The 25875-nt window shown below is 48.7% G+C and overlaps 1 protein-coding gene across 7 annotated transcripts in view; it reads right to left on the bottom strand.

Moving 5' to 3' along the window:
• Positions 1-1449: 1449 nt before the first annotated feature.
• Positions 1450-25875, bottom strand: part of SLC8A1 (solute carrier family 8 member A1) — a 113831-nt gene continuing 89405 nt past the window's right edge. The window contains exons 3-11 of one of the 7 annotated variants that reach the window (XM_062614349.1): positions 14374-14480; positions 11719-11739; positions 10898-10915; positions 10774-10788; positions 9812-9880; positions 8848-8978; positions 7933-8032; positions 3847-4122; positions 1450-1974 (exon numbers count right to left, since the gene is read on the bottom strand). In XM_062614349.1, the coding sequence (XP_062470333.1) occupies positions 1598-1974; positions 3847-4122; positions 7933-8032; positions 8848-8978; positions 9812-9880; positions 10774-10788; positions 10898-10915; positions 11719-11739; positions 14374-14480 (1114 nt within the window). In that variant the 3' untranslated portion in view covers positions 1450-1597. Of the gene's footprint in view, positions 1975-3846; positions 4123-7932; positions 8033-8847; positions 8979-9811; positions 9881-10773; positions 10789-10897; positions 10916-11718; positions 11740-13927; positions 14032-14373; positions 14481-25875 lie in introns of all 7 variants that reach the window. The other 6 variants (XM_062614343.1, XM_062614344.1, XM_062614345.1 and 3 more) reach the window with 6 other exon arrangements.

Raw genomic sequence — 25875 nt, 5'->3', positions numbered from 1 at the left:
CCCCAGTCCACACTACTGGAGTTGGGAGGTGATGCTGAGTTACACCTCCCTGTCTCATCCTTCCCACTGGTTGCAGATTTGGACAGTGCAAAATGTGGCCTTTTTCCCTGGGGGACACTTACTGGTTATGCTCCCAGTGGTGTGGGAGATCTTGGTACAGCCTTCAGCTCTTGCACTGAATTATTTTGCCTCCAAATGGCTGTGGGAAAGGACCAGCTTTAGGGACTGATCCTGATGGCTTAACGCTCAGAAACAGGGGCTGTCACTAGACCTCTGGGGACACAGGGAATAGCAGGGGGCTAAGGGGTTTTGAGGCAGCCACCAGCTATAAAGGCAGAGGCAGGCAAGGTGCTGGGAGCCAGTCACGCTCGTTCCCCTTGGGCTCAGCCGCTGCTCATCCCACTCAGGTTCACTGGGACCTTGTGAAAACCTCCTGCATATGGTGGAAGCCTTCACACCAGCTTCAGTATGTCCTGGACTGGCCAATGTGGGGGAACCCCAACCACATGGGGAGACAGAGCCTGCAGCCTCTGGAGTGTGGGTTTTCCTCCCCTGAAAACCTACATCTGCATGGCTGTTATTGCTTCTTGTGGACCCACATGCAGAGCAATAAATGGGGACAGCTTTCCCTCCTTATATTCCCACTAAGAGGAAACAAATGAACAAACAAAAAACCTATGGCAAAACTAAACTAACTAAAATAAATAAAACCTGGTGAAAAGAAAACACTTGTATCTGCAATGCTCAATCCACATGGCTGGAAGGACTATCCTATAGGATGCTATATACAGATAGGGTTCATTTCATTCATGCAAATGTTACAAGTACCACGACAGCATGCCCGAGGAGGCGGATGAGGCAGGAGGAATGCCCCTGCAGCTCCGCACAGCCTCAGCTTAGGACACTGGACACGAGGTTGCGGCTGCGCATCCCCGAAGCACGGAGGGGAAGAGGTGAGGGGCATGTGGGGGGAAATGCTACTTGTACACACGCCAAAACAAAACAAAAAAACCCAACCCCAAATCAATGACGAAAACGGTTTGTGTTCTATCCTTAGAAAGCTCCCAATTTCCCCTTGTCTTCAGTCCGGTCTCTCGCTTCTCTCCAACAGGGCCAGAGGGGATGTTCCCGAGTGGTGAAGGCAGGCGGATGGTGGTCGGACATCAGGACCCTCACTTTCCTCTCCTTCCCTCGCCCACTGCTCTGTTTCTTACCAGCTACTCTGGCCTTCCCTGTACTGATGCACCCCGGTTGCCTTCGCATCCATCCTCCCGGGGAGCCAGCAGGCAGGAGAGAGCGATGGGGAAGGGCTCGGTGGCTACCAGCTGCTCTTGTTGGTAGAGTTGCAGAGAGGGCCCTGCTGCTGGGCTCCTGGCCGGGGCCGCCGCCCGGGGAGGGGTCCTGCTGGCTTTGGGGTCCTGCCTAGTTCAAAGGATGCTCCAAAGCCGCTTTCCGTCAGCAGGTGTGTGAACATGGCAAATCTCTTTTATTCTTTCTCTGTTCATTATACACAGCTTTATATCTATATCTATACCTATATATCATTCTATATAGATACATATAGATATACATATATTTACTATCTCTGATTGTCCCTTTAGAAGCCCTTTATGTGGCAGTAGGCTTCCAGAGATGAGAAGAATATGTACAAGAGCCAGAGGAGGATAAAGAGTGAGGACGTGAGCAGCTTGGAAGTCCGCGGCCCGCCCAGCTCACCTCCAATCTCAGGTCTCCGCCGGTAGAGCAGCACACCCACACTGATAAAAGCAAAAATGGTGAAGAGGGTGACGGAGAAGGCCAGGGTGCCAGGTGAGACTTGGAAAGCTTGTCCGTGCGCCGCATGGTAGATGGCTGCGATCGACCAGGCCACCCCGATGCCCAGGAAAACGTTCACGGCATTGCTCCCAGTGACATTCCCGATGGAGGCATCTGCATACTGGTCCTGCGTCGCTGCTACTTTGCTGGCAAAGGTGTCTGTAAAGGGAAGATGGAGAGAAACCTTCAGAAAACAGCCAGGTAAGGAGGGACATCACCAGGCAGCTTGGGGACGAATGTCCCTTTTGGGGAATGAAGATAGTGGGTAAAGGGACAAGGTACAGCCCTGTCTATATGCACTCCCAAGTAAGGCACATCTGGCCAGAGCTAGCGTGACAGTCAGGGTCCAGAAATGCCTAGGAGGGAAATCATAATGTCCAGAAATATGGGACTTCCCCCACTATGGCCCCAGATGCCCTACAGTGATTCAAGCATGAGACAACGCTTCTCAGTACTACCCTATATTGGCCGTTTCTCCCACATGCACTAATTTGTTGACTTGCAAAACACCTTAAAAGGTTGGAAAAGCTTTGTGGGTGCCACAGTGGTTTGTATTTGGTCTCCTGAAGTTTTCTTTTTGTGTCTTAGTGTTTGCTTTAATGATGTCTCTCCAAAAGCTTTTTCCACACTAAAGTCAGTGCCCTGTGCAGACCCTGACACTTTGGTAAGCAAGTGGTCATCTTTCACCCCACAGGGAGAAAAACCATGCAGGTGGGTGTACGCTTGCCTGAATTCTCCACCAGCTTTAATACTGGTGGCAAAAGAGCTGTGATAAAACTCAGCTAGCCTTTTATATGGCAGATCTTGTGTCAAGTAGACCAGCACGATGCTGCTCTGCACCATAGAAAAGTGTTGATTTTACATCCAAACACACTCTGGATCTGCAGGGGGGTGAGTAGGAGGGGGATAAGCATCTGGGTTTTGTCTGGGTGAACTCTCTGAGCTGACAATGAAATGAATCCTTAACATGTCTGCACTCCCAGATCACCTCGGCTACAGGCAGCTCAGAAAGAGAAAATGGAGAGGTCAGATTTCATGTTTCTAATTCTACAGAGTTTCCTTTACACTCCTCAGTGGGGCTCCAAGGCGAGATGGTGAAATGCAGCCTGGCACAAAGACCCAGTTTCATGTAACAGGAGGGGCTGGGCACCTATAAGCACAGCGAGAGTGGGCATTTGCAGCAAAGAAGTCAAAAGGCTGCTTTATTTTTTAAAGAAGCTCTCATGGAAATGCATCTGACTGCTGAGGTAAGGAAAAGGCAATTCCCCTTGTTCTCAGCCTTGGTTACAGTGCAGTAAAGGGGCTGTGGGGCAGTGGTGATGCCTCTGTGGCTCTCCAGGTGCCCCCATGGGAGGAAGAGGATGAGCAAAGGAGGCTGGGTTGCAGCAAGTCAATGTGCATTGGGAGGACAAAGTAGCATGTGGGTATGGAACTCGTGGTTATTTTCTCTCCCTGGTCAGTCCTCAATCTCTGTGTCTTCTGAGGCTGGGTGACCACTCAACTGGAGACACGTCTCCAAACATTTGTGGGGTCAGGGCCTTCTGGGGGCTTCATAAGTCGCATTTTGAGCAACCTCACCTTGATCCATTTGAGCCAAAGCTGAACCTGGTCTCACACAAAGGTGTCCATGCTAGGCAGTGTGCCCTGAGTATGGCCTAGTACCTAACTCACCTGGAAGGCAAGGTGAAAGGAGCAGATTCTGAGAAAGAAAGTGCAGGATTGCCAACATAGACAGCATTTTAATGGAAAACCAATTTCCTACTCTAAAAGTGGATGTCATGGAGGCTGTCCACAGAAACAGACACCTCACAGTCTTTGCAAGGGGAAGGTCCTTGAAATAATTTCATCTTGGTTCAATCCTCCTGGCCCATCTGAGAATGAAAACCAGCTTCCACATACACCTGAAATCTGTCCTCAAGGGTCCTGCACAGCACAGCCAAGGACCTTGCTGTTCCCAGCTTTTCCAACCCAGACCCAAACCCAGGCTGGACAGAGATGGACCTTTACAACAAGCCCTGCTGTTGGCCTTACCTGGCACTGATGTCCCCAGCGCGACAAACACGACCGCGGTGACCGAGTCCTTCAAGCCAATGGTGCAGCCAAAGTGGGATGCCAGGTCACCGATGAAAGCTGTCAGGAGGCCGATCATGAGGATGGAGACAACGAAGCAAGCCCAGCCATTCCAGTAGTCTGTTGGGGGCACGAAGGCAAAAAGGACCTTCCAGAAGACGGTCAGAAAGTGCATCACATAGTCAAAGCAGGAGGGCAGCTTCTCCTCCCCACATTCATCGTCATCGTCATCTTCACCTGCAGAAAACCACCAGTGCCTGATGAGACTTGCCCATCCTAGGGGAGGCTGGGCAAAGCTCCCATGCATTCTGCATACTCCTGCTTGTGCTGGAACCACCCCTGGGCATGAAGAGGAGGTGACACTTTCCCAATTAAATCAGTGGGAGTTTTCCTGCAGCCCTCAAGGAACAAAGACGGGTTTCTAAGCCACAGATGTTGGAGATTCCAAGGCAATTGCAAGTTGTGTTAAAGACATACCTTGCACTTGGGTTGGTGATTTGTCATTGCCTTTAATGCATTTTTTTCCCTCCAAGCATGTGGAACAGCAGATCTCCCTGCCTGGCTGTCAGCAGAGCTTCTTACCAATGGGTAACACATGATATGTTACCTCATGAGCACACAATGTGCTGTTCATCCCCATCAGACAGCACCACTGAGCTTGGCTCTCCTTCCCCAGAGAACACCTCTGGATGGCAGAAAGAAGTCACTAAGTTCCACAGTAGCCAAGAGCACGCAGTGAAACCAGAGCCTTTGCTCTGCTCCACCACAGTGGATGAGAGGACAAGGTCCCATCTTGCCAGACACTGGGTTCAAGTCTGCTTCTCCCAGCAGCCACAGTACTGATGAGCCTGGCATAAGCCTTTGAATGAGACCATGCTGTTTTTATCTGCCCCACTGCTGGCCAGGGTGGACATTTCTCCTTTCACATCTTCCTTCACAATGTGGATGTTTAATTGAGTAACAAGATGTATAAAGCCTCCACAGGGAGGATAAAATGGTCTTGCTTTTTGCTGTGTACCAGCATGTGCCTATCAATGAATCCCGTGTTTAAATAGTGGCTCTGTGCCATGACAGCAGGGTTCCTGGGGGAGCTGCTGGTGCACATGCCGCACACAGTAGCAAGAAAAGCAAAAGGCCCAGGGATCACTCAGACCACGATCAAGAGAGATCAAGAGATTTGGTAACCTGTAAGGGGAATCAACCTGCTCTTGGTCTGGGGCAGCTCTAGCATACGTAAACCTCGCACTCTGCTAGCATCCTTGGGGTTCTCAGCAGAGATGCAGCTGCAGGAGAGAGTGTAGTGACAGAGCCACGGGGAGCAAGAGAGGAGGGAACCCCTAATGCAGATGTCTCTGTACACAGGGCATATGGCATCCCACATGAGGGCTGGGCTGAAGTTAGAAGGCATTCAAACTGGGGCCCCCAAGATGACTGGAGCCTGGAAGGTGTTTCCTATGGGGAGAGGTGGAAGCAGCTGGCTTGGGGAAATAGGAGAAAAGGAGGTTGGAGGGAACTAAGCAACAGCATTCAGCAACTTGGAGGGCATGTGCAGAGAGGAGGAAGCAAACTCTCTTCTGTGCTGACAGAGGCAATGGCCACAAACTGCAGCTTGGGTGGTAACATCAGGAGATAACATTTTCTCCAGGAGGGTGGTGCAGCCCTGGGACACATAACCTGGCTGATGGACATCATCTTCAATATTCAGTTAAAAAAAGCCATGACCAACCAGGGAAAACTCCTACCCAGCACCCTGTTGGAGGGAAATTTTGCACAATTCTTTTTGTATTAAAAGCACCTTTGCAGACCAAGACCAACAGATGAGACAGAGGCAATGGGAAACTTGGTGTCTCTACAATAACTTGATGGAAAATGATACGTTGCTTGGCTCGAAAGCTTCAAATTCACTATGGCAGAAACAGTAGAATCAGTGCCATGATGGTATTATTTTGGCAGATATAAATATCCTATTCCTGTGCATTGTTGTGAAGACAAGGAACAGTTTTCAGCCTGGGAAGCTTATGCTGGCCTCCCCCCCTGCCCCATTGCACAAAGGCTGGTACTGACAGGCTACACTGTGCTGTGCTGTAATTTTGCAGCAGGTATTTTAATCCCCTCCCAAGCTGCATGGCAGCAGGACTGTCATGGATATAAACCTTCAAGGAAATAATAAAACAGGCTGAAAAATGAACATGGGTGCCACTGTCATAACACTCATCCAGATCTGTCTATCATTTCCTTAAGCAGCAATAGCATCTCTCTTTCAAATTGCTGCCCAGATCCTGTGTAGGTGACTTGAAACGCAGAGTGAGGTCGAGTGGTGACCTAGGGGTGCATTCAGGAACAGGCTCACAAACCCCATGATGTTTTTGCTCCAGAAGAAACCTGATGGGCTGTTGGTGCCCCATGGACAGCATAGGATGGTCTGACCACGGTGTGGCACAATCCTGCCTGAACCAGCTCTGCCTTTCCACAGACCTGACCAGCATTGCCAGCAGTTGATCACTGGATGGGAAATGGGGTTTTAATGTTTCTTTTCTCAGCTGGGATGTTACCTTTTGAAGTGTGACTTTCACCTGCCCTCTATGATGGGATGCAGGTAAAAATTTAAACCCTCAGCACGAAGTTTGAGGAGCTAAATCCTGGCAAAAAAAAAGTAGGTCCAGATCTCTGATAAAAACTGCTGTTCCCCAAGTGCAAGGGACAGCTCATGTCCACCCAAAATGCCACTTTTATTATATGTTTATTCATCGTCCTGTTAGCACTGATGGTGGCAACAGGGCTTTCACTTGACTACAGTCTTTACATGTGTCACAGAGATCGGATCCAAGTAGCAGTGATTACCTTTGCTTTAATATAGAATGCAATTAAATAATTGATTCTGGCATAGATTAGTTGAGCTACAAAACCTTCAGCAAGGACTGTCTTGTGTGATATGTTCATGCTGTATCCGAAATAATGGGAAGCTTTTGGCTGGAGGCTCTAAGAATAGCTATGCTACAAGAGGAGACATCACATTTTGAGGAGATAGCTGCTGCACAATGTCCTGTCCTCATTTTCAGAGGTGGAGGGGTAAATGGAATGGTAGGGCCATCCCTTTTAATTACGTTGTGCTGGGCAGAGGTTACCCTGTACAGCAGAGCTTGAGCTAGGAAAGGAGAGTGCTTCCCCATGCATTTCAATGCACAATTAGTCAAATGAGCTCAGATTGCATTCCCCAGTAGTTTAATTTAAGCTCATTGATTTTGTCCTAATGTGTGTGCAACCCAGGCTGGGCTGTGAAGTTGTAACATCCAGCTAGTGAGTTATAGTACCTCCAGCTCTTAGAAATACATCTGGAGGGGGCCTCCTTTCTTTCAATGTGGGAATACTAATTTGTGCTACACTGGGCATACTGGTAACTGTAGCACTGGCACCTGTGAGAACAGTATAACAGGGCATTTCTGAGGGAAAAGCAATTCTCCAAGAGAGGGAAGATATGATCAGATATGATCCATAGAACCACAAGTATCACATGCTGCTGCCACTATTGGCCTGCTGAGCCATAACCTCCAGCCTCAGCTGGCTGAAGCAGAAGGTGTTCCTGAAAGCCAGGGATCAAGGGCAAATTTTGGTCCACCGATTTGGGATTCAGTGGCTGTCTTCGGGGCTTGGCACCCTCACTACTGCGGTGAGGACAACATGGTACTGTGGGGAACACCAAGGATGGGAAGCACTGCTGGCTGCACCAGCATCATTTATACCACTCTACATTTAAACATTGTATTTGCCTCCCAGATCTCTCCCACTGAAATGAGTTTTCCCCTCTGCCATTTGGCAACAGTCAGGCAGTTTCTCTTCCAAACACAGTGCAGGAGGTTTCCTACACATCAGACAAGGTGCTCTCACAAAAGGCTTTACTCAGCAGTCTTATTTATGCAGACCCTGTAAATTACTCTGCCACCTGGTTTGCCTATGGCTGCTCCACTATGGTCTGTATTAATGATATAGCAAAGTGGAGTCACAAGCAAGGTTGATCATAATTCACTAGGAGTTGTGGTCCAAACTCACCTGCGCTAACAGTAATAGCCTCAATAAACTGCTCCCTCCAGCTGTTTGTGCCAACCACCAGGGCCAGGTTTGTCTTCTTAATGAGCTTGTCCACTGTGTTCTGCAGATGGAGATTCATAGGAGAGAATTAGGGACTATAGGGCTAGAGATGCTGGGCTAAAACCCACTGGCACTACTGCTCACAGCCATAAACTTATGGAAAAAGCTTAGCAGATTTTAAGCTCTGGCCTACAACTCCAGCAGTGAAAGCGAATGTAAATACTTGCAATTCCCCTTAGTGCTGCTCAAAAAGACCTCCTGAAACCTGCTCATGATAAGAGTCTGAACCATCTCAGTGAAGGTTTAACAACAAATGGTGCTGAAGTGCCAGGGCCTCAGGAAGAATTTTTACTGAGCAGCAGCATCAAAGCATTAACTGGGGCTTGATCAATGCCCATTTGAGAAGCTGTGCTCTACCTAGGAGTTCCAGGCTCAGGGCTCACTCAAGACTGCCTGTAAGTAAGACCTGGGGGTAGCACACCACTGTGAGAACAAGGTTATTATTTTAAAGCCACCTGCATCATTTTGGAGCCCAGTCAGCTCTTAGGCTCACCAGATTGATGTGCTTGTACAATAATAATAACCACCACAAGCAGTCTGTGAATGGGACAGAAAGTCTGGCATCATCCCCCAAGGACCATGGCTGTGGGCTAATGGACAGAGTGTATTTTAACCCACCACCATCTCACTGGAGTGACCCTCACCCTTTCATCATGCCTTGACTTGACCATCTTTCAAAGCACCCCTTGGTCTTGCTCTGAGACCTTCTGATGCCAGGAGCTGCCTTGCTTTGCTGTGATTCCATAAAAATGTGCTTGCCTGTGCAAACCCAAAAGGAGAGAAGGGAAGAACAGGAACAAGGGACATGGACAGTACCTTGAACTCGTAAGATTCCTCAATGATGACTTCGAGCTTGGTGTGCTCCCCCAGGACCGGGCGCCCCATTTCCGCGATCCGACGCTCTTCTTCCTCCTTGCTGGTCAGGGGATGCTTTTCTTCATTCTCCTCTGCAAATCAAAGAGCCCATAGGTGAGCCAGGCCCAGCTGGTCACTCTCTGGAGCTGGCTTCCCATCAGAGGGCAAGGTCAGGAAGCCTCCGGGTGGGAGCATGAGCGACAGAGCAGCTGAGAAGGAGCAGGTCATGGAGCAACAGAGAAGGTAGTACAGGTGGGAAATGCTGGTAAGGTCTGTAACCTCAGAAGTTCACCCTCACAGGTGGGGAATAGCTTATCACTGGTACTTGCTGTCTGTCCCATAGGGACACTGAGAGGGGATAGATCATCACTAAGGCTGCTTTATTTTCCAGGTCTGCATCAGAGCATGGACTTAATTTCTCTCAGCCTTTTACAACCAGAGAGAGATGCCAGCAGCCCCAGGGCTGAGAAGGGTATGAAATCTTGGCTCTGCCTCCTTCTAAGCAGGTCTTTACCTTAGGAAGAGGGCTGGCAGCTGGAGAGCATGAAACTCCTGCTGCAGTCTTGGGGCTGGAGGAAATAGAGCTGGGCCATACAGGTGTGAGGAGCCATGCACAGGGCATGGCCTGGCCTCATGCCCTGGGAGACAAGGCAGTGGAGGAACTGCAAGAGCAATGGAGGAGGCCAGCATCTCCACTGGCATCCATGCAAGCTGTGGGACATGGGGACCTCAGCCAGCATGGCTTTTGTCACTGTCCCTGCATAGACCCTTACTGAGTCCCCTTCCATCCCAGGAATGAGCAGAAGGACATCAGGGCTAAGAAGGGCTGGATTCAATTGAGACAGGAGTTAAGCTATCAGTAGGCAAACACCCCAGTCAGTCCATGTTAGACCACCATGGCCCTTGGGCATCACACTGCAGGTACCTTGGATGGTGATCACGGTGCAAGGAAGAGGATGATCTCTAGGCTGGACCTTCCTGAAGATGGGTTTGCCTATCAAAGCGATCAGCAGGAGATCAGCAGGAGGGACCGTACACCCCACACAAGCCACTGCCATGTGGTTAGTAAACTACTCCTACTTCACACAGTGTTAATGTTGCTGCTTCTTGGTTGCACAGACAGCACCAAACCACCAAAAAAGCCCCTTCTCCTGATGGTCAAAGGGACTGACCCTATGGCCAGAGCCTTGTTAGTCTGAGTTATTTTTTCCAGGGCTCCTGAAGGACTGCTCTGCAATATGTGGGACCTGGAACCTTCTCCTCCTGAAGTGCTTGGCCTAATGACAGATGCTCAGCTGGCTAATGACGAAGGAGCAAACCTTGCTGCCAGGTCTCACTGGTGGTAAGAGCAGGGGATGAGTACCTGAAGCAGCCTCAAGCTGCAGTAGGGCAGGTTTAGATTGGATATTAGGAAAACATTTTTCGCCGAGAGGGTGCTCAGGCATTGGAACAGGCTGCCTAGGGCAGTGGTGGAATCACCATCCCTGGAAGTGTTCAAAAACTGTGTAGATAAGGCCTTAGTGGCATGGGTTAGTGGTGGACTTGACAGTGCTGGGGAACAGTTGGACTTAATGATCTTAAAGGTCAACCTAGCTGATTCCATCATCTATGGTTCTATGTGGTCCCACACCTCCCACAGTGCTCAGGCACTGTGAGGACAGGCTTCCTGCTCCGTGCAGAGTCCTGCGCACACCTCTTGTTTGGGCAGCAGGGAGGGCTGGACCAAATGGAGAAGCCCTCCCTTCTCCAAGAGATGGAGGGGGGCTGCCTGTCATTGCAGGGGTGATGGCTCACTCTCCCTGAGGTGGGTTAAGTGCATGTGGCAGGCAGAGCACTCCGTGAAAGGACACTGTTAGTGTGACCGGCTGTGGCATGGCACCTTCTTACCCTTCCAGAGTTTTCCTCCAGGGCAGAACAAAAGCAAAGAGGAAACCAAGAGGAAAGAGCAGGGTAAGCATATGGACATTAAGAAGAGGGTAAGGAGGGGTGGGGGGAGAGCAGAAATCCATACCTGTGATGGTGAAGCCACCTAGATGAAACCAAAAATATGGGAGAGAGAAAGAGAAAGAGAGAGGGAGAATTAGTATTGGCACAGCAACACAGACACCCTGCGGCCCACAGGGACATGGTGATCCTTCCCTGACCACAATGGGGACTGTGGACATGGGGAGCTTCTCCCCAGCACACACCCCTGGGACAGTGGTAGGGAGACCTGAACACAGGCTTTTCAACCCACATCTGCAAGCTGCCTCTCGCCAGTATCTAATATATGCTGTGGATTGGGTCAAAACAGTGTGAGCCTGCTTTGGGGCTAGGGGTATTTCAGGGAGTGAGGGCACCTTTGCTTCCTTCCCTGCTGTTCTATCCTGGGGATGGCCAGCAAGGAAACTCAGGGGCTGGGTGAGCTCTAAATCTCCCCAAGACTGGAGGCAAAGTTTGCACCATCTCTTCAAAAGGGGTGGGCCAAATTTCCTGTTGAGCCGCAAGCATCCCTAAGTCACCAGGCAATCCTTCCTCTGCCATGTAAGAGGCAATGGGTTAATTTGCATGGTGCGGGTTTGTAACGCGGGGTATTGGCAGTTTACTATGACTGTAGAAACACCACCCCCAGAAATGCTCCTTGCCACAGTGTGTTACTGCTTGTTAACAGTAGTGACTTTGAGGCTCTGCACCAAGGAAAGATGTGGCATTAGATACCTGAGCTTACTTAAATAGTGCTGACCACCCTAAAAGAGAATGGCGTGAGCAAAGGAAAACATCAAGCAAAATCAATTCTTGTCAGAAAATATGCAAACTGGAAAAATGGAAAAGAAAAAACGAATGCACGCTTACCAAGCTCATTCAACAACAGGGCTGTGAAGGAGACAGACAGAGACAAACACAGAAGAAGAAAAGTAAATGAATAATGAAATCAAAAGGGATATCCACAGAAAGACTCCAGATCCAAGGGAAGACATTTCAGACCTGTAAAGCTGCAGGATACCATTAGTGTTGAAGGCACTAAAAATAAAGGAACAGAAATGTCTCATGGAACTATGGATTTTAAATAAAAACTATTGCAAACATGAGGTGGATATGGGATTACAAGGCACACTTCCAAAATTCATTTTCCCCCTTTGAATTGCATGTGCAAGATCTTCCATTGGCCTTGGGAGGCAGTTCTGCCCCAGGGGAGGATACAAGTTGTCCCATGTACAGTGGCTACTGGCTTTGACCTCCTCCACCTGCCTAATGGGGAACAATAGTTCCAGCATGTAGCTGTGCTTCTGATGTATATGACACAAGAAAAATTCTTGGCAAGGCTTGGCTCAGGGATCTTGTTGCTCAACATTTTAGGTCTCCAAAGAAAAAGCCTCACCCTTAATGTACCAGTTTGTCTCTAGCCCCTGCGGTGCAGACCCCACCATAGCTACATGGCCCAAGGGCAACATTTCAGAGATGCTCTCATCTCCAGGGTGCCAAGCACATTGCTTGCTCTGTCTCACTGCCTCTTGTACAAAACCAAGCACAAAAAATGAGTTTAAAATAAATAAATAAATAAATGAAATCATTGCATGGCCAAAGCAGCAAACAGCATCCTTTCAAATCTTGGCTTGCCTTTGTTAGTGAGTCTGCAAAGCTGATCTTCACTCAGATTTCCTCTGTTACCTATGTGACCAAGAAGATGAGGGACTTTCTTTCCTTTTCCTTTGTTTTTAATTTCAGCTGGGACCTCCTGGGTTGGCACAATGATTATCAAACCTGGGTCCTGGAAAGCATGTTTCCTCCTGCCAGACTCGTAAGGCTGAGCGCACACTGGCCCCCATGAAGGTAGGTAAGCTGGAGCCACTGATCTTACCTGTCCATGTGTCACTTTATCCTGGCAACACCGGCTATGTTCCACAGATGCCATCAGCATCATTTAATGATACAAATCCCACTAGCAGAGCTGGGCCATGTCAGTATGTCTGATTTTTTAGCCCTGCTTCTGGTAGTTGGTCACATAAATCAGCAGGAAATCTGGTGCAGCTGACCTAGATGGCACCTGCACTGAAGGGGAACGTGACAACACTGCCTGATGTGCTTTCAGACTGAAATATAGTAGCAGGTCCCCACTCAGCATGGGGACCACTGCAGGCCCTTTTTGTCCTGAACAAATAATGTATTACAGCCCCATGCCTGCTGAAGGGAGAGCTTATGTCCCAGAAATTAGGAAGCAGCTCCAAGGCAGACAGACCAAATCCTGCTGCCAATTTTTCACAAAGGCTTTGATAAGGGTCTGTTGTAGGGCAACTAATTATCTTAAGTAACTCTAAAATTGCTTCTGCTCAGCCACCAATAGCGCACAGAATTAGCTGCTGCCATTAATTTTCACTTAATTTCCTAGCAGAAAAATAATGCATAGAAAAACAAGTAAACTCTGTATTTTCGGGAAGTTTTGCAGTTGGTTAAGAGATGTGCTGAAAGAGGAAATTGTTTTTATTAATCCTATGAGAAGCTATTATCCAGTGCAGAGCCATGAAACTTTATTTGAGTATAACCTGATTTCTCCTAGAGTGATTGCATCTTATGGTATTACCTGCTTGTGCTGTGATTCTTACCTATTTTCGGATCCTACTGCCAGTATAAAAAGGCTGGAATTACTGTTCTGGCCATGCATTTTATCTCCAGAGAAAACTATTTTATGTTCTGATAAAAATAATGCAGCATTGCCTTTTTAATTCTCAAGACTGAAGTTTCTACTCAATTAAATGAATGTGTAGCTGTGATGTGGCAGGGTATTGCTCTCAAAATGTCTCTGGTGGTGCTCACTGTCCCCTGCCTGGGTGCTCTGGGAGTCATCCAAGGAGCTCATCTTGCTCCTGGGGTCCCTTGTGAGTGAGACGGAGTCCTCCCGAAATGAAAGAGGAAAGAAAACAGAGCAAAAAGTGGCCAAGCTTCAGAGGAGGGAGGGCAAAACGGCCGGGAGCCAAAGTGCGAGGAGAAAGGAGTGTGAGAGTAGGGAGACACAGAGAAAGCGGACGGCAGCGTCTCGAGAGCTGGTCTGGTTTTACTCTCACACCTTTCACTCCTCGTCGTAGCCACACCGGGTCCCCAAGCACAAGGAAGAAACTGCACTCTTTCTCATACTCCTCACGGTCAAGTACTCTAAGGGTAATGAATTTCCTGTGGGAACACAAGACAAAGGCAAACACATGATTGGCATCACACATGCATGCAGTTCACATCTGCCCGGGTGCCGTGGTGCCGGAGATGGTTGGATGGGGGAAAGCGGCTGCACATCCCTCCTGGGGCGTATGGGTAAGGGCAGGAGCATCCCCTCCACCTGGCCATGGTTGGACCATGGTGGGATGGGGCATGTCTGATTTCAGGGGAGATGGGAAGTGTCCTCACTCCTGCCCTTTTCCATAGGCATTGGTGATGTGAGCTCGGAGTTGCATGTGCCAGGTATGAGTGAGCCAGACAGGGACACACAGGCTGGGCTCAGCCCCGGAACACGTCCCCCACCTTTCTTCTCACTCATCTCCACCAGCCGGGGCTCCCCGATCTCTAGGTAGAAGGTCTTGTTTTTCTCATACTCCTCATCATCTATCACCTTGATTGATATCGTTTTGCTGGAACAGAGAAGAAGAAATAAAGATTCAAGAGTAAGGGGGAAAAAGGGAAGGGGGGAGACAAGGAGGAGGGTAGAAATGGCAGGAGAAGGGTGCTGCAGACATAAAACAGCGGGTTTGGTAGCACAGGCTGGAAGGGGCAACACAGCTGAAAGCAAAGGGCAGGAGCTGATCGGCCGAGGTTGCTTCAGGATAAGCATAGATCACAGGATCAAAGCACCAGCAGCTCACGGGGTTCCATCCTCCCCGGCACGGCCAGGGACCATGACTGGATATGACACAGCCTGGACCAGCCTCCTCTAGAAATGCCTCAGCACAGGGGCAGCAAGACAAGTTCCTTTCCAAACACCCAGGGTACAGAACAGTTTGCACACACTGCTTGGGCTCCTGGGGGCATGAGCACTGGGAACCAGCACAGATCAAGCCTCTGAAAGCACAATTCACTGCTTAAACCATCCCCTGCGCACAGAAAAGGCTGTCTCACCAGGAGTAGCAGATCTATGCACAACATCGTGATGACCTGATCAGTTTGGGCTTTGAAGGCTCCAATTTACAAGCACGAAAGAGATGCTGGAGTTCGGGTATTTTCTGTGCAGGGAACATATGGGAAAGATGGCCTTTCTGGTTAGGACAGGCTGAAGGAAAGCTTTACTGAGAGTGAGATTTCACTTCTTTATTTTCCTTTGCAAGCACCACATCCTTCCCCAAGCCTCAAAGGTTTGGTGTTTTCCTGTTAGAGAGTATTGAAGCAAGTCTCTCTTCTCACATGGCCAGGGCTGCTGAACTTGCCCCTGTATCATCAGCAGGGCAGGTCCATAGGCAGAGCTCCTGCTCAGAGCACAGCCACGAAGCATGCACCATGAAGGGCAAAAGCCTCGCAGGAGGCTGTGGCCATCAGCAGAGATTTACTCCTTGGGGCACCCCATAGAGTGAAAATTCCTTTACCAGGATTAAAAAAATAGCACAGAAGCTGTTTTCCAGCTCTTTTCAGGGACTCATCATGTAAGTGATCCAGAAACCCAGCTGAAAGCTGCTTGCCAGAAGGTGACTAAACCTGAAGTACAAGAGGGAACTGGGTAGGAAGGGGACACAACACTACTCTGATCTTTCCTATAGGGCAAAGCCCTCACAAAGTCATGATGTGGGACATAAATCCAGCATCCCCTGCTCCCACCTGGAGCTCCCTGTTCACTATTCACATGGGACAGGATCTCCTGCTGGCTCTGACCTTGTCCCAGACAAGGAATAAGAAGGCAATACCAACAAGAAACCAAAAGGCAATGGAGTGACTGTCTGCAGCCCTCTGCTTGCAGGTGACCTCCTGGCTGGGTTTGCTTCTCCACTGCTCTTGTTGGCACTGCCCTCCTGTGAATGCTCTTAAACCAGTCACAGTCACTCTCCCCCTGCCCAAGCTTCATAAGAATGCTTCAGAGAAAAAGCCTCTTGTCCCATCTCTGACTCCTCTGTGCTTTCCATGGGCAGCCAGCAGAAGCCAGAGTAGCCCTGAGGCTGATCTAATATATAATCAAGGAGGTTCCTAGCAGGTCCCAGCGCTGAAACCCCATAAACATGGAAGAAAGCCACGCTCTAGGGGAGTGAAATTCAGGCCATGCTGCCGTAATTTCTGGCTTTCTCCCTTCCTTGCACATCTGTACTGCCACCCAGAGCCCCTCTGTTAAGCTGACAAGTATCTGGCAGCAGAGTTGACACTATATTCAGAGCAAACACCGCCAAGCGCTCTGAGGAACAGCCAGGATGATTTCTTGTGCTGTTTGCTATGAGTCAGAAGTGCATTAAGTTTGCCCTTCATGCTTATAATGAAACCATTTACTCAAGAGCAAGCGATGGCTATGAAAATTGTAACAGTGCAGCACGGCTCGGTGAATTGTATTTTATAATGAATATCTGTAATAATTTGTTCTGTTTATAATTATTTCTGCAATAAGTTTGTACATAGGAAAAAATGGTTACCAAGCACGCAGCTGATCTTGCTTTGCATTGAAGAGTTAGGGGAAATTATTGTGCATTAAAAAACTAATGAAGGATGCAAAAATGCTCTCAGCAGCGCTCTCGAAGAGGACCTGACAGAATTAACGGAATGGCATGATTTCAAAAGCATTACTAACAAAATCGGTAATTTTCTTGACAACTCCCATTAAAATGTACACTGCACCCTGCCCCCATGTATGAAAAAAGGCCTTTCTCAGGAAAATTAATTTAAAAAGCTGCCTTCATCAATTCTGAAGGCAGCAAATGTATCAAGATATAAACTTCCTATGGGCGTCCTCTGCCTTGCAGCGTGTGACCTTCCCCAGAGCCCCACAAAATAATTCTCACCAGTTAAAAACCCTGTTACTAATGCTTATACCCAGCATCAATAGGGCTTCCTTGAATAATGTGGCCTTAGGGCCTTAAATGCCACTGCCAGAGGGTGCTGCTATTCTGTAGTTTTCCAGGTGATCTTTGTAGGATGCGAGCAAGTGCTCTTTATTGGGTAGATATGTGCATGGCTGCTGTTCCTGCTGTAGAAGTTTGCTGAGGAAAGAGGTGGGCAAAACAAATGCTAAGTCTGCTCTCTATGGGCAAGAATTGCTGAGGTCAGTGTGTCCCTGGGATGAGATTGCAATCCCAGAAAAAAGGATTTCCTCCCGATAGTGTTTGAGATCACACCTGTTTGAGAAATAGCGAATTATGTGAAAATAACACAGGCTATTCTTAGAGCATACCTGATCTCCACTGCGCTGCCTTTTACCTGCTGCAAACCCCCTCTGCAGCCATGCATGTGGCAAGGTTTGATCAGTGGGGAAGGAGGAGGATGTGGCAGCTCCACACTGTATCCTGCATTAGAGCAAGGACTGCTCTCTACGGTAATTTAGGATGTGCACTGGTTGCACTGATGACACCCTGCTCTTGCAGGATCCTCTGACATGGTCTCTGCTTCTCACTCCTCTCCCAGGCAGAGATTTGCTGGATAGCAAGGCTGTAATAATGTAAGCAGCATTGAGCTAACACAGGGCTGTGTCCATGGCCCGTGCATTTGCAGCCATTGTTCCCAGTGGCCTTGCTTAGTCCTGTGCTCTTGCTGCATTCAGTGTCCAGTTTTGTAAGCCTACTGCCTGCAGTCCTCCTTTCCAGAGGTACATAGAACCATAGGGTTATTTGAGTTGGACCTTGACCTTAAAGCTCATTTGACCTTAAAGCTCATAAATTGACCTTAAAGCTCATTCAGTTCCACCCCCCCACCACAGACAGGGACACCTTCCACTAGAGCAGGTTGCTCCAAGCCCCATCCAACCTGGCCTTGAGCACTGCCAGGGATGGGGCAGCCACAGCTTCTCTGGGCACCCTGTGCCAGAGCTTCTCCACCGTCACAGGAGAGAGCTTCTGCCTAAGATCTCATCTCAGTCTCCCCTCTGTCAGTTTAAAGCCATTCCCCCTTGTCTTGACCCTACAGGCCCTTGTCAAAAGCCTCTCTCTGGCTTTCTTGTAGCCCATTTAGGTACTGGAAGTTGCTGTGCAAGGCTGATTTTCTTGCCTTAGAATACATGGTGTGAATGAAGCAGACCAGGAGTGCCTGGCAGAGCCAGGACAGCTTGCTAAGGCTCATGGTGTGATGTGGGCTGCAGTGCTGAGTGCAGCAGCTGAGATGTCTGCTCTTTGGTTTCCCTGGCCGAACACAGTGGGATGAAGTATGCCAATACCTGAAGTCCCAACAGTGCAAGTATGTGCTGAAAGGTGCGCTTAAAATCTTTCTCCTGTGGCTTGGGGTCTCTTTCAGCACCACAAAAGGGACTGTATATCACCCTGAAAAACCCACTGCTGAGTCACTGCAGGGACAGAAACCAGGAGTCCCAAATCCGTGGGACAGAGGGAAAAACCCAGAATATTAAAATAGAAGATTAAAGAAGCCTCTAAACCATTGCACATTTTCTTCTCCTCATGTAAATCTGGGGTCAATCTAGATGGCGTTTCCAAGCTGTTCCTCAAGTTTCCCCAGAGGTCTGGAATCAGCTTTGATTTGAGGATGAAAGTGGTGTTTCTGCCATAATCTAACATCTCCAGGAGCTGGGAATTTAAGCCAAACACTCAGGATCCCACGAGTGTGCAACACCGCAGCCCTTGAAAAAGCTGAAATTTTTTTTCCTGCCTTGTCCCTTGGTCACACTGCAGGTGGGAAAGAACAATTCCTGGAGCATCTCTCCAACAGATTTAGGTGTAGGGGGGTAGAGGTCCCCCTGCTGACCCAGGTTGTGTGTTGGCCTAAACCACCAGGCTTGGCACATCTCCTGCCTTCCTCCCTGCCACTGCAGTAAGCCCCAGTGACACCATGGGCCAATTTTGCAGCAAACCACTGCTGCTGCTGGGGTTCTCCTTCCATTGGCGCTGAGTTCATTTCACCTGAGCTAAAGAGCCCTGCTCTGGCATGAAGGCTGAAGGCATCCCATAGTGCATTCAACTGCCTGCATTTCTGTACTGGAGATTGCTCTTCCCTGAGCCTTCAGCCAAGGCAATTGCTGAGGGAATGAATTTCATCTCATTTCCATGTACGGGAAATCAAAGAATAAAACAAATCTTGCAGAACTGCAGCTCCAGCTCTTCTCCTCTTGCTGACACCCAGCATCAAAAAGAGAAGGATGGTGTCTTCGTGAACGCTGCATACGAATCTTTGACATAGTTCCAGGTCCAACACTCTCCATCAGGATTTATTCATTTCAAACCATTTTATTTCATTTGAACTGTAAAGGTGTTTTAACAGAGCATTCCTACATAACCCTTAGTTACAACAGCCCACATAAAAGTCCTCCTGGCTGATGATGCTGGTGTCTCAAGGGAAGAGCTGCTACACCCTATCAGACCCAATGGCCATCCAGCACAGCCTCATCTTCTACCTGCCATGAGCACCTTGGAGTAGGAGGATATAAGAGCAGGATGGGCATATATACAGCATTTCCAACTGATGCTCTCCCAACTCCCAGATTTCCCTAGCCAGACCAGGTTTCTGTGTGTTTAGCTGATTTCTCCCATTTCCCTTTGAGCTTGGCTAAGCTTTTGGCATTTATGGTATCTATCTCATATGCTAGGGAGAGAGATGTGGTTGATAATTCCAGCTCAGTGTCATGGACAGCAAGCAGATGCTCTGGGGAAGTGATCTGTACTTTGCACGCCAGCCCACCTGTGATTTTTGGGCACACCTCTGGAAAGGGCCAGATTTCAAGGAGCAGAGATGTCTCAGCTCCAGCACTCACTTCCTACTGCTGCTCAGTTTCATCATGGTGGTAGGTGCTTTTCATTGCTTCATAATGTATCTCTAGCTCTCTTTCAGAACTGTAGTCATGCCTTTTTAACACTATTTTCTTCTTTTTTTTTAAAAATCATTGAGAGAATAAGGCCATCTACCTCCATTCTTGGAGGTGTTCAAAGTTGCCTGAGTAACTTGCTTTAGCTTTGATGTTGGCCCTCTGATCCAGAGACCTTCCAATCTGGTTATCTTGCCCACCTCAATGCTTCAGCGCACCTAGATCAGAGATCTAGTAGCTAAGAAAGCATCACTGCGCCTAGATCACCCACGAGCTGGAGCTGGAATAGATAAGAAGTACTGCACATAGCCAGTAATGGTGTCTCCAGTGGGCCAGGAAAATGTTCAATTCTAAACACACAACCAACAAGTAACTAGCTGGCCAGTGAGAATATGGCATGCTGTCACTGCCTGGATGGACAGACACTTATTCCTGAATTAATAGAGGGAACAGTATACTTATGGAGCTTGTCACCCATCCAGCTTTCACTGATCACCCTGATCAGTGATCACTGAACACACTATTACTCATATACGAGAGCTATATGAGTAGCTTGGAAGACGTTCAACTGCAGATTCATAGTTACAACATCGAGGGTAAGCAGTCAGGGGTGGATCCTGTTGCCTAAACCCAGTGCTGCCAGCTCTGATCCCCCAACAGCCAAATACTTCCCACCCAGAGGCTCAGTGATCACAGTGAAAATGTACTGCTGTGATTGAGGGATGCACATTCTGGAGGCGGTATTTAAGTGCTACAACCAGTGGTGCTGCCCATTCCAGCATGTGCTCTGATACTGCTGCAGGAAGCTGCCACACTGATTTCTCGTACATCTGCTTGCCAGCCAGTCAATTAATTAGCTGAAGTTAAAGCTTGCCATGAGGGACGGGCACGTGGCTTGGGAGACTCCTCGCCTCGTGCAGCTCGTGTGAGCGTGTACAGGGCTGTACAGCAGTGCCTGTGCAGAAGGGCAAGCAGGATTCTCTATGGGATGTGGTGCTGCAGGGAAGAAAGTTCCAAATCATTCCCCTCACTGCAAGAGATATTGAGGTGCTGGAGCAGGTTCAGAGAAGGGCAACAGAAGTTGTGAAGGGCCTGGAGCCTAAGTGTGATGAGGAACAGCTGAGGGAACTGGAGGTGTTCAGTCTGGAGGAGGCTCAGGGGGACCTTATCGCTCTCTACAACTGCCTGAAAGGAGCATGAAGTAGGTGGGGGTCAGTCTCTCATCCCAAGTGACAAGTGATAAGAGAAGAGGAAATGGCCTCAAGCTGCACCAGGGAGGTTTAGACTGGATGTGAGGAAAAATCTCTTCATGGAAAGGATGCTCAGGCATTGGAACAGGCTGCCCAGAGAAGTGGTGGAATTGTTTTGCCTGGACGTGTTCACAAACTGTGTATATGAGGACCTCAGTGACATGGGTTAGTGGTGGACTTGGCAGTCCTGGAGTAACGGGTGGACTTGATGATCTTACAGGTCTTTTCCAACCTAGCTGATTCTACAATTCTATGTTCATCATCAGAGCTGGGCACCGCCAGAGCCAGCAGCCAGGGCCATGCAAACTGTCCTGGACCAGACCTCAGGGCATGGCGGGAGTCCACCACTAACAGCAAGGCAGCTCTTTAACTCCTCATACCCACCTTCACTATATTTTGCTCTTCATCCCCCTATACCCACCTTCACTATATTTTGCTCTTCATCTCCCTGTACCCACCTTCACCACGTTTTGCTCTTCATCTCCCTGGGTGTCCTTACATCTGCTTGGTGAGCCTTCCTGGAAGCTGCAGGAGCTTGAGGCCCTGTCTGTGCTGCTATAGATGCAATAAAGCCTAGCTGCTCCCCTGTTTGTCCCTGCAGCTGATAACTCTTCTGACTACGGCACCAGGGAGTGCTTTCATGCACTAATCATCTTTATTCCTCAAACTTCTGACAGCTACTTGAGAAGGGAAGTTGTCTTGTTGCTGGGAGCGAAAAGGAGCAGATCAGGCTTTTATTTCACCAGCTGACAACAAAATTGCACCTGATGGTGAGGATGACAGCCTCACATGCAGAGAGACACCCAGGTCTGCGGTGGAGTCATTCATCCCCGTGCAGGGTATCTGTGCCTGGCAAGGGATACACGAGAGGGCAACGCGATGCCTGTTCAGCCAGCACAGGGATGCACCTTTCTGAGGGACAGAAGATGCACAGAAATAGGCCAGATTACGCAAACAGCCTTGTGTCACACATGATTTTAACTGCTACCCAGTGGTCTCTGACAGAGGAAGGCTCACGAGGGTTTCTGTCCTTGCTGATGGTATCCCATGAATCATGTTTGCGGGGTCCTTCACTGATTCATGCCTTGCTTAATGAGAGGTCTGTACTTCATGAAAACTGTGCCTGCAGCGTGCTGCAAACATGGCGTGGAGGGCAAAGGAAAACCTGCCTGAAGCTAAGCCTGGCGTATGCATTGGGAACTGTGGATGTGAGCTGATCTGATGTGGCAGCTTGCTTTGCTGGTCCAGCAGCCTAGGTCTGCACAGTCCAGTGCCTACCAAGCCCATGATCAAGCACACCAGCCTGGGTAGTGCAAACAGAGGGAGGGGGAATGGGTCCCTCTATCCTACCCCCATCTCTGGAGCCAAAATTAATCTGGCTGCTCTTATTTTCTTGTTGCTCTCCACCTCTTTCTCCAAGGTTTGCTGAATCAATCTTTGTAAGACCACAGGGCTGTGTTGTCACTCTCATGGCCGCATAAACCAACTGCTCCCCTGGCCTCAGGATGCATTGATTTTAAATGACAGCATAAGGCTCAAATATATAACACTGGCCTGCTCCAGAGCATCACTACCAGGAAAATGCTGGAAAAGGATCCAGCCTGCTCTTTCTTGTCCTAAGGGAGATGCAAGATGTGAGAGGTGGTTTGCATAGACAGGAGGACTGAGAGTTGTTGCTGCTCAGAGCTGGCAAATGACAGGTGCAGCTGATGCTCAGTGCCTCAGAAAACACTTTTCAGGAGCAACAATTGCCAGGTAGGATGATTTCACATGCTAGACTGAATGCTGCTTGACTCTCCTCTTAGGAAGACCATATTGGGCAGGATTTGTCAGACCAGAAATGCTTTTCTGGGGAATCTCAATGTTTGCTCTGACTGGCCGTGAGTTTTGACTCTGGCTAACACACTTCTTCATTCTTCTGTCAATGTCTCATCTTGCAGAGGGCCAGCTAGGCAAAGATGCATGGCACTCTCTTGATGCTATGCTTAAATGTTCTGCTGTCCCAGGACAGCTGAACGAGTGACCTTTCCTTTCCCATGGCTCTGAATGCAGTAATACCCAGTATGCTAGAGATTGGAAGGGACCTCGAAAGATCATCTAGTCCAATCCCCCTGCCAGAGCAGGAACTCCTAGATAATGTTACACAGGAATGTGTCCAGTAAACAGTGCACTGCTCTTCTTTCCCAGTCCCATTGCTGTCATGTCTAGTGATCTAGAGATCGTGATGCAGTCCTTAAAGCTCCCAGGGTACCTGCTGGAGGCAGGACCACTGGGGGATCAAACAGGACAGGGTCCATCTAGATCAGCATCTCAATCTCCAAGGACATCAGGCGCAAACAGTGCAATACAAGTGACAACAACTACAAGGGAAAACACATTTGTTGTGAATTTGAACAAAACCACCCCTAGCATCAATTGCTTAAGGCACCTGGGAAAGCTGACAGAGCAGAAATAACTCCTCCTCTGGCCTAGCACAACACTGCCTGTGCCAGCTAAAAACTAACATTAGTCCCTAAAAATTCAGCCCACACTGCAAGCAAATGATTGACTGCCCAGGGCTCAGCCCAGCCCAGCATCCTTGCTCAGTATAAAACCCTGCAAAGCACAGTTCTAAGTCTGCAGGGTTCAAAACCAAAACCTGGCATTTCCCCCATTCTGCCTTTCTGGGATTTTCTCCTAGTGCTTGGCTGCTCAGCTGGGTCTGTGGATAATGCAGGCAGCTAACAAAGGGGACAGAAGCTCAGCTCCAGTGTTTCATAATGCTCCACCAGCAAGATCATCCCTGGTTCACACAGAGGTGAGGGATAGGGGTGGTGTATTGCAGAGAAGAAATGTCTGCTGAGCTGGGCTAAAGAGAGGTCGAGACTGGATTTGAAACCTCTGCTGGAACACCTGAAGTGGAAAACAAGAATGGTAAGAAATAAAATAATGAAGGGGTTTGTACAGGAGAGGACCTCTCGGTCAAACCCCCATCCCTTTCCCTGATCGTCCTCATGCATATTTTCCCCAAGGAAAACAACTGGAAACTTACAAGTGCTTCTTGCTTCTCTAGGCAGGTGAATGCGCATGTGGGTTTTCTTTACAGCCAGGTTCCCCCTTATGGCAATAATTGCTCTAACCTTTCCAACAAATAGGAGTTGCTCTTCCCTGTGTGCCCCTGGCATAGTTGCCATGACAATGCTCCTCAAACAGGAGACGTCACTCTTAGTGAAAAGGCTTTGACACGTGCCCAAATGTATTTCAATGAGCAACTGCCAGAAAGGGGACATTTCTGCAGCCCCGTAAGTCATTTAGCAAACTTTGCTGAGCTAAAGCTGACTAAACAAAACATTGGGATTATGCAAAATGAGAGGTCCATGTCTAAAGCATGGTTTCGGCACCAGGAATTGGGATTTGAGGAAGCCCAAAATACATCAGCTGCTCCAGCACCACCACCGCAGCAAGGTTTTGTATAAATCATAGCAGTGCTTCCGTCCCAGGGAAGGCACATTTTGAATCCTGCTTGTCTGGCTTTCAGGGCAAGGAAGACACTGGACAAGGGGTCTCAATTGTGCCCTGCCACTCTGCCAGGGCTGCTGACAGGTAGTTCTGCTGCTGGAAATGCAGCTGCATGTTGGAAAAAGAGAGGATGAGGGGGTGCTCAGTGACAGCAGAAGGCATGCCATAGAAATTAAAAGGGCAAACATCAGTATCAAATGTGCATGTTCCCTTTCAGGAGCAGTATTCATCTTCATTTTAACTCCATGCTCAGTCAGTGATGCATCTGACCCCTGTTATTCACTGGCTGGTCCCAAAGATCAGCCCCCTCTTTTCAAGACGCCCCCAAAACTGTTGGAGTGGTGACCCAAATGCAGGATCTGGTCCTCCTGATGGTGTTGCAGAAATAAGGACTTCACCATCACCACCACATTTAGCATCCTTTGCCTAGCGATGCAAGAGACTGACTCACGACTTGGAAGGTACCTGTGACTGAACCTGTGACTGCTTACACTGGCGTGCCCCTCTGCTCTCAACAGCTTCTGTGCCAACTTGGCAAAACACATGTGCGTGCACACACACATGCACACAAGTTGCAGTCAAACTGCTGAACAAAATGACATCCGTTTCAACACATGGTGTGTGCATGTGTGCAGATGTGATTTGCATTTGCAAGCACAGCACACAGCAAACATCCTACCTGCTCTCCCTGTGTGGGCCCTGCTTGATGTTAGTGGACTCCTAAGCTACAGAAAATCCTTTTGACCTTTCATGAACGTGTCACTGTCATGCTCAACTTTTATCAGAAGTTGTAAGTAATCTCCTGTCAAGTGAGGTTCAAGTGCAGAGCTCACATTTTGGCAATTTAAATGACTGGCTGCAGAGTCACTGGTCCTTTGGCAATTCACCCCTGCTGGACCAATACTGAGGGTTACCTGGCTGTATAAAAGACATGAAACCTCTGAGTACTAGCATATGAAATGTGTCATTATACAGGCCTGAAGCATCAGGGATGCTAATTTCTGAAGACCACAACCTAAGATGTGAGCTACACCCCAGTGCCATGCAGTGCCGTCACTTTGCCCCAAGGCATACCCTGCTAGGGAGGTGATGCACAGCTGCCCAGAGATAAGGCCAGCAAACTCAGAACAAGCCCTGCAAAATACTCCACAGCCACCCTTAGAAGAGCTGCTGCTATGGCAATGCTGCCTTAAACAGTGACAGTGTTTGGAGCATAAAGTCAAGAAATGACTTAATGTCATTTAATGTCACCTTGATCCTAAGGTCCTTTCCAACCCTAACCTTTCTATTATCCTGTGAAATGACTCCAAAATCCCAGCTGTAAGTTCTCACTAAAGGTGCTGCTGGGTG

The sequence above is a fragment of the Pezoporus occidentalis genome, unplaced genomic scaffold (assembly GCF_034315485.1).
Source record: "Pezoporus occidentalis ecotype Australia unplaced genomic scaffold, CSIRO_AGI_Poc_V1 ctg175, whole genome shotgun sequence".
In the NCBI taxonomy this organism is placed as follows: Eukaryota; Metazoa; Chordata; class Aves; order Psittaciformes; family Psittacidae; genus Pezoporus; species Pezoporus occidentalis.
Note: the sequence above shows the minus strand (reverse complement) of the source record. Positions and strands in the feature narration are given on the sequence as shown.